At 38.7% G+C, this 19,234-nt stretch overlaps 2 protein-coding genes and 1 pseudogene across 3 annotated transcripts in view; 2 read left to right on the top strand and 1 right to left on the bottom strand.

Annotated features, from left to right (window-relative positions):
• The window catches only part of APBB2 (amyloid beta precursor protein binding family B member 2), a 380,935-nt gene that overhangs the window by 353,878 nt on the left and 7,823 nt on the right, over window positions 1-19,234 (top strand). The window lies entirely within an intron of this gene.
• The window catches only part of NSUN7 (NOP2/Sun RNA methyltransferase family member 7), a 56,956-nt gene continuing 38,594 nt past the window's right edge, over window positions 873-19,234 (bottom strand). For both annotated transcript variants that reach the window (XM_081813032.1, XM_081813031.1), the window contains 3 exons: window positions 18,974-19,091; window positions 3,889-4,012; window positions 873-2,876 (listed from right to left, as the gene is read on the bottom strand). In XM_081813032.1, coding sequence (XP_081669158.1) covers window positions 2,247-2,876; window positions 3,889-4,012; window positions 18,974-19,091 — 872 coding nt within the window. In that variant the 3' untranslated portion in view covers window positions 873-2,246. The remainder of the gene's footprint in view (window positions 2,877-3,888; window positions 4,013-18,973; window positions 19,092-19,234) is intronic.
• Window positions 7,994-15,441, top strand: LOC145720282 (methionine-R-sulfoxide reductase B1 pseudogene; annotated as a pseudogene).

Consider the following 19,234-nt stretch of genomic DNA (forward strand, 5'->3'; position numbering starts at 1 on the left):
CCCCCCCCCCCCCCCCGTTTCTTCCTAACTCTATTCAAAGGCAGTTACTCTGAGGGAACAAAATTTCATTTTGGTTTCAAGTATTATAATAATGGTAATTTCAGATAAAATTTGCTATTGGAGAATCTACCAGTAAATTCATTATTTTAGATTTTTGCAGCACTTTAAGAAGTTCAAGAACGGAAAATGTGAGTGTAATCCATATTCTCCTTCACTAGAATTCTCACGTTTTTATCCAAAGTCTTTTTCCTTTTTTAGTCTACAAAAGTACTTAAATAATTGATCACGTCCTTAGAAGACTGTCAAAGAAGAACACTTGAGGCTTAATGAATCATTCAGAATCCCCATATATTTCTAAAGAGAAAAAGAGTGACAAGATACGTGCGATGAGATACTGAAAATAAGGGGCTTAAGTTGTGATACGACATGAATCACAAGCTTATCAGAAAAATATCCTGAACTATTCCTCTACAATGAGAGTTTGTATAACATCACAGAAAATAAATATCTCAGACCTGCTACTTTTGGACAATGGAATACTTTTCAGCCTGGGGCAGGGGAAGAGGGCAGGAGGAATTAGCGATTCCAGGGATAAAATACCAGCTCTTTACCCAACCAAGTTCAATTCAGCTGCACCAGCTAGCCCTCTAGAGGCCTGGAGCGCCCAGAGCCAGACAATAGTACGAGGAAAGACCTAATTTATGAAACAAAGAGGTCTGTCGTTTTTGATTTTTGAAATCAGTAAATTAAGTTGGGCACTTAAAACATTTCTGTACTTTCTGAGAGTCATAATTGAGAATTCTTTGGGGATTTAAAATAGAAGTTCACGTATAAAAAGGCCTGTTTCCTTCGCTGACACATTCTGATAAATGTAAATTTTCAGCGAAAATATTTATTACTACTAAAATGAAATTCACCATTTTGTTTATCCTCACTTCAAGTGAGAAAATAACGACTAGAATATTAGAGCTAAAATCGACCTAAAAATTCATCTTGAAGAGGATAATATTCTACTGAAATCATGCCACCTGAATTGAACATTTAGGAATTTACATAACACTGTTCAACACAACTGGATTCTGAAAATAGAACTTTATATTCAAACTTTGTGTCTATGAACATTTTTTAAACAATAGGTTTCATAGTTGTAACTCATTTGATTTAATGTCAAACAATTTCTGTTTCCATGATGAAAAAAGAATCAATAGACCCAGAAATGATAATCATACCAATTCTTGGTAGGCAACTGATAATACATCCAAGATGAATTGACTTTTAATATAATTAACATAGTGCTCTACAATATATTTTAATTGTACATCAGAAATGATTTCCCAAAGTTTGATTACCGTGTGCCATTCGGAATGACTTGTAGATTTTACCATTTCACCTGATCTTGGAACAGAATCAGACATTTTTATGGATTTCTTTAATAATCGGTGTCACTTGTATTCAGCAGGTTTGCCTCTTCCTCAGAGTTAGTACTATTTAGATGGCAATCTGTGTACACTTTTTTCCAACCATATTTGGCACGGTCAGCAGGGATAGTGGACTATGTTCCATCTGCTCAGGATCCTGGAAGCTTTTCCCATGAGAAACTGTTTTCGCTCTGGTACTAACGTGCAGCTGAACTACCCACACCGGGAACTTCGGAACCTTCTGTTCTTCCTACTCGGACTCAATCTCAATCACATCACAAAAACTCATGCCATCCCACGTTTAAAGAATATTTTGATTTTTTAAGGAAAAAAATCGACCTCCATAGTGATTGAACATGTCAAACCACAAGTGAATAGATCCGGAAAAGCAAGCTCAAGACGGTGTGAGAGGCCGGCAGCTTTTCCCTATCTGCACTTTCTAATAAACCCGCCTCAAGTCTGTTACAAGGCAGACAGTGTTTCCCTTCAGGAAAAATTGTTGCAGCTTCCTCTTAAAACAGTGTCCTGAGTCCCGACTGGAAGTTAGCAAGAGGGAGGCAAGTTCTAACAGCTGATCCTGAGTCTACAGCTGGACATTGTAGAACAGATCAGCACTGAGCTGTTGCAGTGCAGGACTTCGGCCTTGTTGAATCGCCTACATTATTGTTTCTCACTTGTCTTAATTCCCTTGAAGGTTCTATCGCATGTAGAAGATACTAAGTGACCAAAAGCGTGAGTATCTTGTGTAGGGTAATCTAACCTTCAGAGAGGTATCAGACTTTGACAAAAAGTCAACTGCCCTCGACGTCTGTAAAAACCACAACACAGTCAAAGCCATGGTCGAGGACGTCTGAGTGGGGAGGAAGGTAAGTTCTCCTTAGGCTTTTCCCCTCTTCTGGTTATTGATGGTGAGGGAAAGTAACCGGTCTTGGGTCCAAGCCAATGATAGTGAAAATGTTGAGTTGGTATCTGAGATTTGATCCTGTGGGGACTTGAAGATGGCAACATCACTGGAGGCAAAACAATCTCTATGGGTTTCAGTGCGATCACTCTGTCTTCTGGGCGAGGTCTTACGAAGTTTGTCGGCCGTTCGCATGGTCTGGGGTGAGCTGTGTTCTTCATAAATGGAGGCACTAAGGGATTGGCGGCGGGCTTGCCGGGTTTTCTGACCGGCGAGGAAGAAGCTGCTGAAGTGGCATTTTCCTGTGCCAGAGATGTTTTTGTTGTCAATGTCTCTGACCGATTAGCATGTGCATTCGTTTCTCGATTCAGGAACTCAGCGATTTTCGTTTGGATGCTGTTCTTGTCACTAGTGGGAGCTTTCGGCAATGATATTTTTGATTTTTTCTTCTTCTTCTCCCGCTTTGAAGATTTACCCAACTCAATTCCATCCAGTAGACCCTTAGCGGCAGCCCGGGCCAGAACGTCTCTCACAGACACTGTCTCAGATGGGTCCCGCTACAATTAAAAGAAGCAGTTACTCAGTGTCAGAGTTAACTATTGCTGTGCATATTACAAATGTTCTCAGCTTCAGGAAAAACAAATGAGTACCTTTATTACTATAAAAGAAATGGTTTTTAGGCCTTAGTCCCAAATATATCCCATAAAACTCAGCAAATGACTGTCTTTTTGTACTTAAACTTCCCCATTTGTAAATCTGATAGAAAAAAAAAAATTCTAGGCCTTATTTCTTCCATGTGAGCTTAGATGAACTACATGTTGGCAAAGTGCTTGGAAAGTGGGGGTGGAGAGCAGGCAAGGGAGGAATGCTCAGGAGGAATAGGAAGATAAAAATAGGGATTTGGGGGCGCCTGGGGGGCTCAGTCAGAAGAGTGAGCAACTCTTGATCTGAGGGTCGTGGGTTCGAGCTCTATGTTGGATGTAGAGCTTACTAAAAAAAATAAGTACCCTTAAAAAAAAATAGGGATTTTTGTGCCACACAGTAGTAACTCTTTCTCCTGTCTTTTAGCCTTTTTTTTTATTATGTTCAGTTAGCCAGAATATAGTACATTGAAAGTTTTTGATGTGTTCAACGATTCATTAGTTGTGTATAACATCCGGTGCTCATCACAACACGTGCCCTCCTTAATACCCATCACCCGGTTACTCCATCCCTCCACCCCCCTCCCTTCTGTAACCCTCAGTTTGTTTCCAGAGTCCAGAGTCTCTCATGGTTTGTCTCCCTATCTGATTTCTTCCCATTCAGTATTCCCTCCCTTCCCCTGTGGTCCTCCGCACTATTCCTTATGTTCCGCATATGACTGAAACCATATGATAATTGTCTTTCTCTGCTTGACTTATTTCACTTAGCACAATCCCTTCCAGTCCCATCCATGTCGATGCAAATGGTGGGTATTCATAAATAAGCACACCATTACAAAATGTTCACAAAGTACCTAGGTTCCTCTTTATGAGGTTTGTTCTTTCTTAATTCCAAAGTATGACATGGATTGGAATTTTCCCCCCTTACCTCCCTTGTTAGAACAGAAAGAAAACAACCATTGGTAATTCCAGATGGTTCCATTCTGAAAAATTTATCAGTAGACAGATGTATTTCCTTTAAGGAGCACAGTGGAAGGACAGGAGGACTAAGCCTGCAATAGAAATGAGCAAACAGGAAATGGTTAGAATGGCTTGTCTGCCAATCGAGAAAGACAGTAAATTTCAACAATTTTTCTTCTGTTTTCTAATCATTTAAACAAAAATTCTAAATAAGAATAAAATGCCAAAGTAGAACAATATTGTAAATTAAAAGCTCTAATATTTCACATTAGCTCATAATTTATTTTGCTTCCCAAGGTTTGCATCTTTAAGCAACTATGCCAAGAATATCAACCTTGCCACAAATTAAAAATTCTTTTCCAAGTCACTAATAAACAGAAAGACTTCCATTATCAAAACAGGTAAATATGTATAGTAATCACAAAGATAAAATAGAAAAAATCCTTCACTTTCACATGTTGTCAAAATACAAAAAGTATGACTTCCTTCTTTTGATTACTTTTTGCACAATTACAATATAAAAATGGCCTATCGTTTTAACTACATTATTCTTCCCAACCGCTTTTTGAGTATTAGTGAATGTGTTACACAGTGCTCAAGAAAGTGCACAACAAAGATTTTGTGCCAGAAACATAAAAAGCTCTAATCACTATTATGTGGAAAATAACATCTTGGTTTTTATATTTACTATTTAATTTCTCATTCAGTAGTAAGTGGTTCATTCATAAATAATAAATAATTCTTATATTCCCATGCTTTTGCAATTAAAATATATCTAATAAAGGAATAAACATTTTTCCATATAAATTAAGGTGTCAGGAACTCTTGTTAATAATTTTGTATATTTTGAAATTTAACACCTTTTTTTTTAAGTTTTTATTTAAATTCCAATTAGTTAACAGTGTAATACTAGTTTCAGGTGTAGAATTTAGTGATTTGAAACCATTTTAAATGTATATTTATTCATTCACTATTTGCCTACTATGTGCAAGGCACATAAATATTAATTCTTTTGAATAGTTTACAATTTAGTTGGAGAAACTTTATAATAATATAAAGAAGACCCAATAAGAATGCTGAGCCAAGTAGAGACAAAATCATGTAGGAATAAGGTTCAATTAACTCTGGCCATGGGATGGCAGATATGAAGACTCCACCAAAGAAGAACCATTGGTGCTGTGTCTTGAAGAATGAGTAAGTTTCCAGTAACATAAAGAAAGTATTTCTAGGCAGAAAGAAGAACATGAACAAAAGCACAAGTGTGTCATAAAAAGGTGTGTTCATACCTTATGATCCAGCAGTTGCACTACTAGATATTTACCCAAAGGATACAAAAATACAGATTCAAAGGGATACATGCCCCCTGATATTTATATAGCAGCATTATCAACAATAACCAAACTATGGAGAGAACCCCATTGACTGATGAATGGATAAAGAAAATGTGGTATATGTACACAATGGAATATTACTCAGCCATCAAAAAGAATGAAATCTTGCCATTTGCAAGGACATGGTTGGAGCTAGAGAGTATTATGCTAAGTGAAATAAGTCAGAGAAAGACAAATACCATATGATCTCATTCATGTGGAATTTAAGAAAGAAAATAGATGAACATATGGGAAGGGGGAAAAGAAAAAAAGAGGGAAACATTCCATAAGAGACTCTTAAAAATAGAGAACAAACTGAGGGTTGATGGAGGGAAGTGGGTGGGGGATGGGCTAGATGCACCCACCTAGCCCATGGGTATTAAAGAGGGCACTTGCTATGATGGGCACTGAGTGTTGTATGTAAGTGATGAATTGCTGAATTCTACTCCAGAAACCAGTATTGCACTGTATGTTAACTAGCTAAAATTTAAAAGATAATTATTTTAATTTAATTTAAATTTATTTTAAATTAATTTTTAAATTAAATTGAAAAAATAATAATAATTTAAAAATGTGTTCAGGGTACAGCAAGTGTTTCCAAGTGGCTGGGATATAAAGTGAGTAAGTGGATGTAGAGGTCGCTTAGGATGCAGGCAGACCTCAAATGACCTCAAATGACATGTCAAAGAGTGGCGCAATGGTGGTTCTTTTTTTTTTTTTTTTAAAGATTTTATTTATTTGACAGAGAGAGACACAGCGAGAGAGGGAACACAAGCAGGGGGAGTGGGAGAGGGAGAAGCAGGCTTCCCGCCGAGCAGGGAGCCCGATGCGGGGCTCGATCCCAGGACCCTGGGATCATGACCTGAGCCGAAGGCAGACACTTAACGACTGAGCCACCCAGGCGCCCCCAAATGGTGGTTCTTAATAAATGTTTATGTTGAACTAAGCTGAAATATAATAGCTGTGTAGGTTCTAAAGGCAACCTGATAATCAACAAATTGAATTTCTGAGGCCTATTCATATATATGCTCTACACAAATAGAAATGATCAAAAAAATTTTATTTACATAAGGTAAAGAATACTCTTTGAAAATAATGATTTCTTACCAATTGGGAACATATTTAGTTCCAGAATGTAAATATGAAGGTTGGGGTTTTGTCAATTTTAATTTATAATATATTCCTAGCACCTAAAAGAGTGTCTGGTACATAATAAATATTCAGTAAGTGTTTAATACATATGATATATCTTAGCTATATATGCTGTCTTTTTAAATGGTAATAATAATCCTAATTAAGATTGGTCAAGTTACCTTATAGAAACTGTCTCCACATAACAAAGTTATTTCTAAACTCCAGCTTACAGGCCATTTCTTCAAATAATAAATTAATACCCAGTCTCACACATACCTTAGATGATCACATTTGGAATCTGTAGAATTGATATTTAGATGAGATTTTGGATTTAGAATTGATCCTGGAATGGGTGAGGACCTGAGGATATTGGGGTGAGTTGGATGTATTTCATGCATGAGACAGACCTCAATTTTAGGGAGCCACAGTGGACTGTTAGGGGTTGAATTATGTTCCGCCAAAATTCATGCCCACCCAAAACCCAGAATGTGACCTTATTTGTTAAATGGGGTCTTTATAGATATCATTAGTTAAGATGAGATAATACTGGAGTAGAGTAGACCCTAAATTCAATATGGTATCCCTATAAGTAGGGCAGATAGACACAAAGGGGAAGAGGGCCATGTGAAGATGGAGACAAAGAGTGACACAGCTACAAGCCAAGGACACCAAAGATTGCTAAGAAACACAGAAGCTGGGAGAGAGGCATAAAACATTCTCCTCAGAGGCCCCAAAAGCCAACCAACCTGCCAACACCTTGACATTCAGACTTTTGGTCTCCCAAACTGTGCAAGAATAAATTTCTCTTGTTAAAGTTACCAGGTTTGGGATAATTTGTTGTGTAGCCCAGGAAAATGAGACGCCTGGGAAAAGGAATTTTGCAGATGTAATTAAGGTCTCAAATTAGTTAACCTTAAGCTATGCATATTATCAGGGTGGGCCCGACCTAATCACATGAGCCCTTTAAATCCAGGTCTACAGGAGTTCTTGGAAGATGGCAGCAGAGTAGGAGGATCCTAGGCTCACCATGTCCCAGAGATACAACTTAATAACTATCAAATCATCCTAAATACCCCAGAAATTGATCTGAAGACTGGCAGAACAAACTCCACAACCCAACGTAGAGAAGAGGCCACACTGAAGAATGTAGGAAGTGTAGAGACTCAGCTTGGGGGAGAAATAGATAGTGGAGCTGCAGTGGGGAGGGAGCCACGGTCTCAGAGATGGGTGAGTGATACACTAGCACACAGGAGAACACACAGAAAAGACGAACCTCCATAGCAATGGACTTGGGAAGTGAGAGGTGAGTTTTGTGAGTTCTTTTAACCAACAGAACTTAAAGCCTGGAGTTTTGTTTTGTTTTGTTTTGTTTTTTTAAAGATTTTATTTATTTATTTGAGAGAGAGAGTGAGAGAGAGAAAGAGCACAAGAGGGGGGAGCAGGAGAGGGAGAAGCAGACTCCCTGCTGAGCAGGGAGCCCGATGCGGGACTCGATCCCAGGACTCCAGGATCATGACCTGAGCTGAAGGCAGTCGCTTAACCAACTGAGCCACCCAGGCGCCCAAAGCCTGGAGTTTTAAAGGTCAGCATGCTTGGATCTGGGAGAGCTCAGAGGACACTGGGACTGCTTCGGGAGAGAAGGCAGGCAAACAGCCCACAGACATACAGTGTGGAAACAGCAATCTGAAGAGTGCCTGGAACACGGAGTCGGGAGGTTATTTGTTCATCTTGGAGCATGTCCCAAAGAGGCAGCATTCAATGGAGAGAACCCTCCAGGAACAAAGGAACTGGCTGGCATCATTTCCCTCTCCTGCCCCTCAGCATAAGCACAGGGCTAACACTCCCCACCTAACTTGCTTACACCAAGCCCTGACCCCTCACCCTCTGGAACAATTGCTCTTTCTAGTCACCCTTGCCTCAAGCTCAGTGTGTGCTTTCCCAGAAGACTGGCCCAGATCCCTGCCAACATCATATCTCCTGACCCGGGAGTTTTGGTGAGGCTTCGGTTCTGGTGACAGTAGAGACATGTCTCATTTCACAAGCAGACCACAGCATACCTAGTTAAAATGCACCACATTCAGGCCAGAGACCAAATACTGCCCACAACAGACAAAGAGAGCCTCTGCAGGTGACGGGCCTGAATGATAAAGTGGCCAGGCCACAATAGCAGAGCACACACAGCACACACTGGAGACACTCCGAGAAGTGTCAGGCCCTGGGGAACAGGGGACACTACACTGCAGGGCACTAAAGGACCTCTTCTTCATAAAGGCATTACCCTCAAGAACAGGAGACATAGCTGACTTTTCCTAACACGGAGACTTACACAAAATGAGAAGACAGAGGAATTTGTTCCAAATGAAAGAACAGGACAAGGTCACAGCTAGAGATCTAAGTAAAACATATAAGTAACATACTATTTAAAGCATATGATCATGCTTGAGAGGAGAGTTGGGGCCCCCAGTGCAGGCCAGGCATTCATCAGCCACTGGCCTCAGATCTCTCTGAGGCAGTGGTCGCACTATGGTCCTGCTGGTGCCATGTCATTCTACAGCTTCTTCGGGGGCGAGGTTTTCGAGAACCACTTTGAGCCACTTGTCTATGTGTGCACCAAGTATGACTATGAGCTTTTCTTCAGCTGCTCAAAGTGTGAACACATGGCCGCTTTCACTGAGACCATGCATGCTGATCGTGTGGCCAAGCATCAGGAGCACAATACACCTGAAGCCTTAAAAGGGCCCTGTGGCATGTGTGGCCATGGGCTGGGTCATGAGTTCCTGAATGATGGCCCCAAGCCAGGGCAGTCTGCTTCTGAATATTTAGCCACTTGCTGAAGTTCAGCTGGAAAGGCAAAGGAACTTCTGCCTCTCAGGAGCCATAGGCAGGCAGTGAATACCCATTCCAGCTAGACTCTGCCCTGTGGCCACACTCCAACCATCCCACTGTGAAACTGGAGTCCCCGACATTCAGACGGGGAGAGGGCTAGCTGAAGAATCAGGAAGTCGTGGCTCTCCACGGGTTCTTCTTGGGAAAAACACTGGTCTGCAACGACGGCCCATACCCTGCTGCCAGGATGGGCCTGGAGGGCCCAGCTGCGGGCTTACCTCATCCTCTTGCTCCTTTGGGAGCCCCAGGGAGGTGGGCTGTAAGCCTAGATTGTCTTTGAATGATGGTGCATCCCCACCTTCTCTTCTCCTCAGCCCACTGTTCCCTCCTTGCTGGTCTCAACTCACCCCTATGGGACCGGATTCTGAGACAGGCTCTAGCCCTCACTAAAGCTTGTGTTTATCTTCCCCAGGCTGTGCTTGGAGACAGAATTCAAAGGGAGGCAGCTCTCACCAGCTGCTCCAGCATCAGTCACTACATGACTCACTCTGGTTAAACCCTTCCAAGCAGCCAGAGTGATGATGATCTTTGATCCACTGGAGGAGTGCACCAACGGCAGTACAGATCTCTGGGCTCTCAGTTATGAGAGGAGAAATCCTGAACCCTGTTTCACAATCTGTGCAGGTGCACCTTGCCTCACTCGGGCTTAGGAAAGTGGCTGGTGCTCCATTACCTTGATGGCCCAAGGCCAAGGCCAGGGGGCTCACAGCCCACAGTTCACACCTTCCCAGGAAGCAGTGACTGTACTGTCTTGCACACGCTTTGGAGCTCTTGCCGTCTGGGAAGGTGGGTGATGCTGAAGCTCCCTCCCATCTTAACTCCTCTGTGGAGTAATCAGATCACTAAACAAATGGAACCCAAAAAATAAAAAAATAAAACAATGATCATAAAGATACTAGACTTGAGAAAAGAGGGGAAGACATCAGTGAGACCTTTAACAAAGAGGTAAGAAATAGCATAGCAGAGATAAAGGGCTCAATAAACGAAATGAGAAACACGCTTGCTGGAATGAACAGCAGGCTGGAAGAAGCACAGGAACAAATTAATGACCTAGAAGACAGAGTAATGGAAAGTAATCAAACTGAACAAAAGAGAGAAAAAAAGAATTATGCAAAACAAGAATAGACTTAGGGAACTCAGCAACGCCATCAAACGTAATAGCGTTCTTATTATAGGAGTCCCAGAAAAGGAAGAGAGAGAAAAGGGGGCAGAAAATTGAAGAAGTAATAGCTAAAAACTTCACTCATCTGGGGAAGGAAACAGATACCCAGATCCAGAAGGCACAGAGAACCCCCAAGAAAATCAACAAAAGCAGATCCACACCAAGACATATTGTTTTTTAATTTTAAGTAGGCTCCACACCCAACATGGGGCTCAAGCTCACACCCTGAGATCAAGAGTCTCATGCTTTACCAACAGAGCCAGCCAGGTGCCCCACCAAGACATATTATAATTAAAATGGCAAAATATAGTGATAAGGAAAAATTATTAAAAGCAACAAGAGAAAAGAAGACAGTTACGTACAAAGGAAACCCCATAAGACTATCGATGGATTTTTAATTAGAAACTTTCCAAGCCAGAAAGAAGTGGCGTGATATACTCAGTGCTGAATGGGAAAAACTTGCAGGCAAGAATACTCTATCCAGCAAGGCTATCATTTGGAATAGGAGAGATAATGAATTTCCCAGACAAACAAAAATTAAAGGAGTTCATGACCACTAAGCCAGCCCTGCAAGAAATATTAAAGGGGACTTTTTGAGTGGAAAGGAAAGACCAAAAATGACAGTATGAAGGTAGGAAACACAAGAGCAGCAAAAATGAACACTTCTGGGGATGCCTGGGTGGCTCAGTCAGTTAAGTGTCTGCCTTTGGCTCAGGTCATGATCCCAGGGTCCTGGGATCAAGTCCCACATTGGGCTCTCTGCTCAGCGGGGAGCCTGCTTCTGCCTGCTTCTCCCTCTGCCTGCCACTCCACCTGCTTGTGCTTGCTCTCTCTCTCTGTCATATCAAATAAAAAATCTTAAAAAAAAAACCAAAAAACAAAAAATGAATACTTTTGTAAAAAATCAGTCAAGGAACTCACAAAATAGAAGGATGTAAAGTATGACATCATATATCTAAAACATGGGGAAGAGAAGAGTAAAGAATGAGCTCAAACTTAGATAACCATTAACTTAATATAGACTGCTACATGTAGATGTTATATACAAACCTAATGGTAACCACAAATCAAAAACTACTAATAAACAGGCAAAGAATAAAGAGAAAGAAATCCAAATATATCACTAAAGAAAGCCAGCAATCCATGAAAGAAAGAACAAGAAAGGATCAGAGAAAATCTTCAGACACAACCACAAAACAAGTAATACAATGGCATTAAATACATATCTATCAATAATTACTTTGAATGTAAATGTACTAAATGCACCAATCATAAGACACAGGGTGACAGAATGGATTAAAAAAAAACAAGACCCATCTGTATGCTGCCTACAAGAGACTCATTTCAGATCTAAACACACCTCCAGACTGAGAGTGAGGGGATGGAGAAACACTCATCATGCAAATGGGTGTCAAAAGAAAGCCAGAGTAGCAATACTTAGATCAGACAAAATAGACTTTAAAACAAAGACTGTAACAACAAAGAAGGACACTATTTAATAATAAAGGGGACAATCCAATAAGAGGTAACAATTGTAAATGTTTATGCACCCAACATGGGAGCACCCAAATATATAAAACAGTTAATAACAAACTTAAAGGAACTAGTTCATAATAGCACAATAATAGTAGGGACTTTAACACCCCACTTACATCAATGGATAGATCATCTAAACAGAAAGTCAACAATGAAATAATGGCTTTGAATGACACACTGGACCAGGTGGATTAACAGAAATATTCAGAACAGTACACTCTAAAACAACAGGATACACATTCTTTTCAAGTGCACATGGAACATTCTCCAGAAGGGAGATCACATGTTAGGCCACAAAACAGGCCTCAACAAATTCAAAGAGAATGAAGCAATACTATGCATCTTTTCTCACCACAATGCTAGGAAACTTCTTAGAAGTCAACCACAAGAAAAACTCTGGAAAGACCATGAATACATGGAGGTTAAATAACATGCTACTAAACAATGGATGGTTCATCTAAGAAATAAAAGAAAAAATTAAAAAGTACATGAAAATGAAAACAAAATGGCTCGAAACCTTCAGGACACAGCAAAAGCAGTTCTAAGAGGGACGTTAATAGCAATACAGGCCTACCTCAGGAGCAAGAAAAATCTCAAATAAACCACCTAACCTTACACCCAAAGGAGCTAGGAAAAGAATAACAAACAAAACCTAAAACTAACAGAAGGAAGGAAATAATAAAGATTAGAGCAGAAATAAATGTTTCTATAACATTTATTTATTTAAGTTTCTATAACTTAAAAATACAATAGAACAGATCAATGAAACCAGGACCTGGAAACCTCTAGCCAGACTTACCAAGAAAAAAAGAGAAAGGATCCAGATAAATAAAATCACAAATGAGAGAGGAGAGATAGTAACTAACACCACCAAAATACAAACACTTAGAATATTATGAAAAACTATATGCCAACAAATTGGACAACCTGGAAGAAATGGATAAATTCCTAGAAACATATAACCTACCAAAATAAAAACAGGAAGAAATAGAAAATTTGAACTGACCAATTGCCAGCAAAGAAATTGAATCAGTAATCAAAAAGCTCCCAACAAACAAAAGTTCAGGACCAGGTAGCTTCTTCTTAAACTATTCTTCTTAAACTATTTCAAAAAATACAAGAGGAAGGAAAACTTCTAAACTCATTCTGTGAGGCCAGCGTTACCCTGATGCCAAAACCAGATAAAAAGATGTCACAAAAAAAGAGACCTAGAGGCTAGTATTGCTAAGGAGCATAAATGCAAAAATTCTCAACAAAATACTAGCAAATCAAATCCAATAATATATTCTAAAAATCACTCACCACGATCAAGTGGGATTTATTCCTAGGTTGTAAGAGTGGTTCAGCATTCCCAAATCAGTCAGCGTGATACATCACATCAATATGAGAAAGGATAAGAACCATACGATTATTTCAATAGATGCAGAAAAAGCATTTGAGGGGTGCCTGGGTGGTTCAGTTGGTTAAGCATATGACTCTTGATCTCAGTTCAGGTCTTGATCTCAGGGTTGTAAGTCCAAGCCTCACCCTGGGCAGCACACTGGGTGTGGAGGCTACTTAAAAAAAAAAGAAAAGAAAAAGCATTTGCCAAATACAACATCCGTTCATGATAAAAACCCTCAACAAAGTAGGTTTAGAAGGAACATACTTCAACATAATAAAGGCCATATATGAAAAACCCACAGCTAATATCATCCCCAGTGGGGAAAAACTGAGAACCTTTCTTTTCTCCTAAGGTCAGAAATAAGACAAGGATGTGCACTCTCACCACTTTTATTTAACATAGTACTGGAAGTCCTAGTCACAGCAATCAGACAACAACAACAACGTAAAAGGCATCCAAATCAGCAAGGAAGAAGTAAAACTTTCAGTATTCACTGATGACATACTACTATATATAGAAAACCCTCAAGACTCCACCAAAAAACGGCTAGAACTGATACAGGAATTCAGTAAAGTCGCAGGATACAAAATTAATATACAGAAATCTGTTACATTTCTATACACCAATAATGAAGCAGCAAAAAGAGAAATCAAGGAATTGATCCCATTTACAATTGCACCAAAAATAATGATGCCTAGGAATAAACCCAACCAAAGAGGTAAAAGACCTATACTCTGAAAACTACAAAACACTGATAAAAGAAATTGAAGATGACACAAAGAAATGGAAAGATATACTGTGCTCATGGATTGGGAGACAAATATTGTTAAAATGTCTATACTACCCAAAGCAATCTACACATTTAATGCAATCCCTATCAAAATACCAATAGCATTTTTCACAGAACAAGAACAAACAATTCTAAAATTTGTAAGGAACCACAAAAGACCCCAAACAGCCACAGCAATCTTGAAAAAACAAACAGGGGCGCCTGGGTGACTCAGTCATTAAGTGTCTGCCTTTGGCTCAGGTCCTGGGATAGAGCCCCATGTCGGGTTCCCTGCTTCTCCCTCTCCCACTCCCCCTGCCTGTGTTCCCTCTCTTGCTGTTTCTCTCTCTGTCAAATAAATTTAAAAAATCTTTAAGTAAAAAAAAGAAAAAAAAAAAAACAAAGCTGGAGGCATCACAATTCTGGACTTCAAGTTATAGTACAAAGCTGTGATGGTCAAAACAGTCTGGTACTGGCACAAAAATAGACACAGAGATCAACAGAACAGAATAGAAAACCCAGAAGTAAACCCACAATTACATGGACAATTTATCTTTGACAAAGCAGGAAAGAATATCCAATGGGAAAGTCTCTTCAACAAATGGTGTTGGGAAAACTGGATAGCAACATGCAAAAGAATGAAACCGGACCACTTTCTTACACCATACACAAAAATAAATTCAAAATGGATTAAAGAACTAACTGTGAGGCCTGAAACCATAAAAATCCTAGAAAATAGCATAGGCATTAATTTCTCTGACATCAGATGTAGCAAGTTTTTTCTAGATAGATCCCCTAAGTCAAGGGAAACAAAAGCAAAAATAAACTATTGGGACTACATTTAAAAAAAAAAAAAAAAAAAAAGCTTCTGCATGGCAAAGGAAACAATCAACAAAGCTAAAAGGCAACCTGAGGAATGGGAGAAGATATCTGCAAATGACATATTCAGTAAAGGGTTAGTATCCAAGATTATATAAAGATAAAACTCAATACCCCAAATCCAAATAATCCAATTTAAAAATGGGCAGAAGACATGAACAGACATTTCTCCAAAGAAAGCATCCAGATGGCCAACAGACACATGAAAAGATGCTCACCATCACTTATCAACAGGGAGATGCAAATCAAAACTACAAAAAGATATCACCTCACAGTGGTCAAAATGGCTAAAACTCAACAACTCAAGAAACAAGCAAGTGTTGGCGAGAATGTGGAGAAAAAGGAATCCTCATGCACTGTTGGAAATGCAAACTGGTGCAGTCACTCTGAAGAACAGTATGGAGGTTCCTCAAAAAGTTAAAAATAGAACTTTCCTAGGATCCAGCAATTACACTACTGGGTATTTACCCAAAGAATACAAAAACACTAATTCTAAGGGATACATGCACCCCTCTTTTTATAGTAGCACTATTTACAATAGCCAAGATATGGAAAAAATCCAAGTGTCCATTGTTTGAGGAATAAAGAAGCTGTGGCACGCACGCACACACACACACACACACACACAGGAATATTATTCAGCCATAAAAAAAGAATGAAATCTTGCCATTTGCAACGACATCGATAGAGCTAGAGTATAATGCTAAGTGAAGTCAGTCAGAGAAAGACAAATACCATATGAATTCACTCATATGTGGAATTTAAGAAACAAAACAAACGAGCAAAGAGAAAAAGAAAGAGAGAGAGAGAGACAAGCCAAGAAACAGACTCTTAACTATAGAGAACAAACTGGTGGTTACTAGAGGGGAGATGGGTGGGGGGATGGGGGAAATAGGTGAAGGGGATTAAGAGTACACTTAGGGGATTAAGAGTACACTTATCACTGAGTAATGGATAGAATTGTTGAATCACTCTATTGTACACCTGAAACTAATATAATACTGTATGTTTACTATACTGGAATTAAAATTGTTTAAATATTTAAAACATAAACAATCTAAAAAAATTTGTAATTCATATGAAAACAGCTAATATCCCTAATATATAATAAGACATAAAAAGAAGAAAAAGATGAATAATGAAGTTGAAAAAGTGGTAAAGAACACAAGCAGACAACTTACAAGTTAATAGCAATAATCATAACAATGAACATTTATAGAACATGTATGTGTCAGGTGATGTTCATGTATTAATATATTCAATCCCCACAAAGATACACTGAGGTCGATATATGGGAACCCATGTTACAGCCACTTCTCATTCCTCTCCTTTCACAATACCTTTCTCCCACAACAAAAATAGGCACCTACCTCATCTTAGTGCACTGTCCTGGGATGTTAAAGTCTCTAGGATGCTAAACAAAAGGACAACTCAAGACTGTGGCTCTCCTCTCCCATGGCAAAACAGAGTTTAGGTAAGAAATCTTTAAGAGGGTGCCAAATCTTAACAAAGCTCTGTTCTTGAACTAACTTCTTCCTTCCTTTTCCCCCCAGCTTTGTCACTCCCTTCCTGCTCTCCCTCTCCTTCCCTCTCGTTCCTTATTTCTATCTTTGAATTATAATTTGAAGTAAATCACAGGGGCATATTAACATGTTTATTTGAATTAAAGAATAAAGTCAGACTTCTCCTGACAAGGTCAATCTGGTTTTAACAATGAGAACTAGTTTTGAAAAACAGGTAACAAATGCAACATTTTTCCATAAATTAAATAAGATAAATGTGCAGATTCAAAGATTTAACAGAAATATATTTAAATCATGTGTAATATAATATTCCAGAAATATTCTGCAACTATTTAAACTTATGATGAAGAATATTAGATGTCAACTTTAAAATATAGAAAAAGATGACAGTTATTTAAAAAAATGGTAGGGAATGGGGCGCCTGGGTGGCTCAGTCCATTAAGCATCTGCCTTTGGCTCAGGTCATGGTCTCAGAGTCCTGGGATCGAGTCCCACATCGGGCTCCCTGCTCAGTGGGGAGTCTGCTTCGCCCTCTCCCTTTATCTCTGCCTCTGCCCCTGACTCGCGCTCTCTCAAATAAATAAATAAATACTTTTTAAAAAACGGTAGGGAGTATTTGAACAAAAACGTTTGAAGACTACTGCTCTGGAATCTCCAACATTACACTGCCCAGTCAATAACTGCAAAAGTGCCCAACCTCATTCACGGAGAAATGGAAATTTAGTCTACAACTAGATCTCATCCTCTCATCCCTCAGACTGGTAAAGATTTAAAAGTCTGATAAAACCCAGCATTGGTGAAGCTGTGGGGAAATAAGTTAAAATAAGAGTGTATATTTTGGTGAGTAATTTGACAAGACCAGTTACAACTTAAAATGTGTACAACCTTTGGTTCCTGAAAACCTGAAAGACTACACATCCAACTGTTAATGGTTAAATCTAAGGGGATGAAATTTGGGAAAATTCATTATTTTTAAAGTTGGTATTTCTGTAATGTTTGAAGTTTTTACCTCAGAGAACAAGGAAGAAAAAGTAGCATAAACCTAAGATAAGTATCATGATGGCTAAAGTCTAAAAATGAGCTATTTTTGGAATATTAGAAGGAAATTTAAACAACAGATAGGTGATTAGATTGGATGGCATATAATATTGCTTTCAAATGTAAATTCTACTACTTTGGGAGTTAAGAAATGATTCTTAGAAGCCATACATTGTACTTCCCTAAGCAATTCATAAGTTCTTTCAACAGCATCCTTAGCAAGTAGTTAAACCTCTTGAATATATATACCCTGCAATTTTAGCCCAAATCCCACATTATTCTGTCTTTATGTCTTTTAATATTACTTGTGTCTTTTATACCATATTAAGGATTAATCATTCACGGTGGCTTACCTGAAATAAAATCTAATGAACTAAAATGTAGATGTTTCTCCATTTTTGCCATATTATAATCTTAGAAAACATCCCTGACAGACAAATCAAATCATTCACATTGATCAATTTGGTTATATAGCCGCAATAATTCTCTTTGCCACTAGATGGTAATATAGCTAATGCTGTGTTGAGAAGTTCTCAGAACAGGTTGGCCATTAGCTGCCAACAGGAGCTACTAAATAAGGAAGTAAAGTCAAGTGGGAAGAAGGGAAATACAAGTGTAATTAACATATCCACTTGTGAACAGCAAAGGAAAAAATATCAAGTTAAAAGGAGGGAGCAAACCATATGCATATCAAGAACCTTCTATAAGAATTATAGGGAAAGTTCAGAACATGAAAAATAAGTAAAAAATAGAAGAGATGTTTAAAAATACCTACTGTACAGTCTCAAAGAACTAATTGGCGCCATGAATTTTTAGATCTACTCCTTATTTTGATGTCCACAGTTCAGATGGAATATTCTTGCTCTGCCCTCTACCCCTATTTTACTGCAGCATTTTACCCAGAAGCTACTTGAATTATTTAGGCTATTTTTACCTCGGTCCTTGTGAGGGACAAAGGCTACAAGGGGCTAAGAAAGTGTTTTCAGATAATAAACATCCAATTAAATAATTTTCTCTCTCCTTCCTAAGGTTATTTTATATACTTATTTTTCTTGTACTGAGGCATAAATGTATATAAAACTCAGGATATAAGATTTAGACCGAATTTATCCAAAAACCAAACAACTCAAAGCCAAAATGCCTTTAGCCCTACTAACAACAACAGAAGAATTTTTAGTAGTACAAGAAAATGCTAATGCCAAGCCATTTGTAAAGCCTCCACAGAATCTACATTATAGTTGTAAGAAGTTAGGTTATTTGGTCATGTTACAGTATAACAAAAAGGACACGGAATGTCTTTATATAACTTAGAAAATTACAAGCACTCACTCTCAGAAATATTCAATTGGGTTCGAAATGATTCCTTCCTTACCTGTAAGGCTGTACTTTAATACCAAGGTCTTGAAATTCCAGGGCTTTCTTAACAACAGCTTCGTTTTCTTCTGGATAAACTGAGCATGTGCAATAAACGACTGCTTGAGCTTTGGTAACTATAAAGGAGGGTAATTAATAATGACCCCATTAACAATTCTAAACAGATTTATGTTTCCAAACATCTATTTGATATTAATACCACATGGGATGTAATGGGAATGATTTCCATAAATGCTTGCATGACTCCCCTTTAAAGCAC

Source organism: Leptonychotes weddellii, chromosome 2, assembly GCF_054177405.1.
Source record: "Leptonychotes weddellii isolate Sample4059 chromosome 2, ASM5417740v2, whole genome shotgun sequence".
In the NCBI taxonomy this organism is placed as follows: domain Eukaryota; kingdom Metazoa; phylum Chordata; class Mammalia; order Carnivora; family Phocidae; genus Leptonychotes; species Leptonychotes weddellii.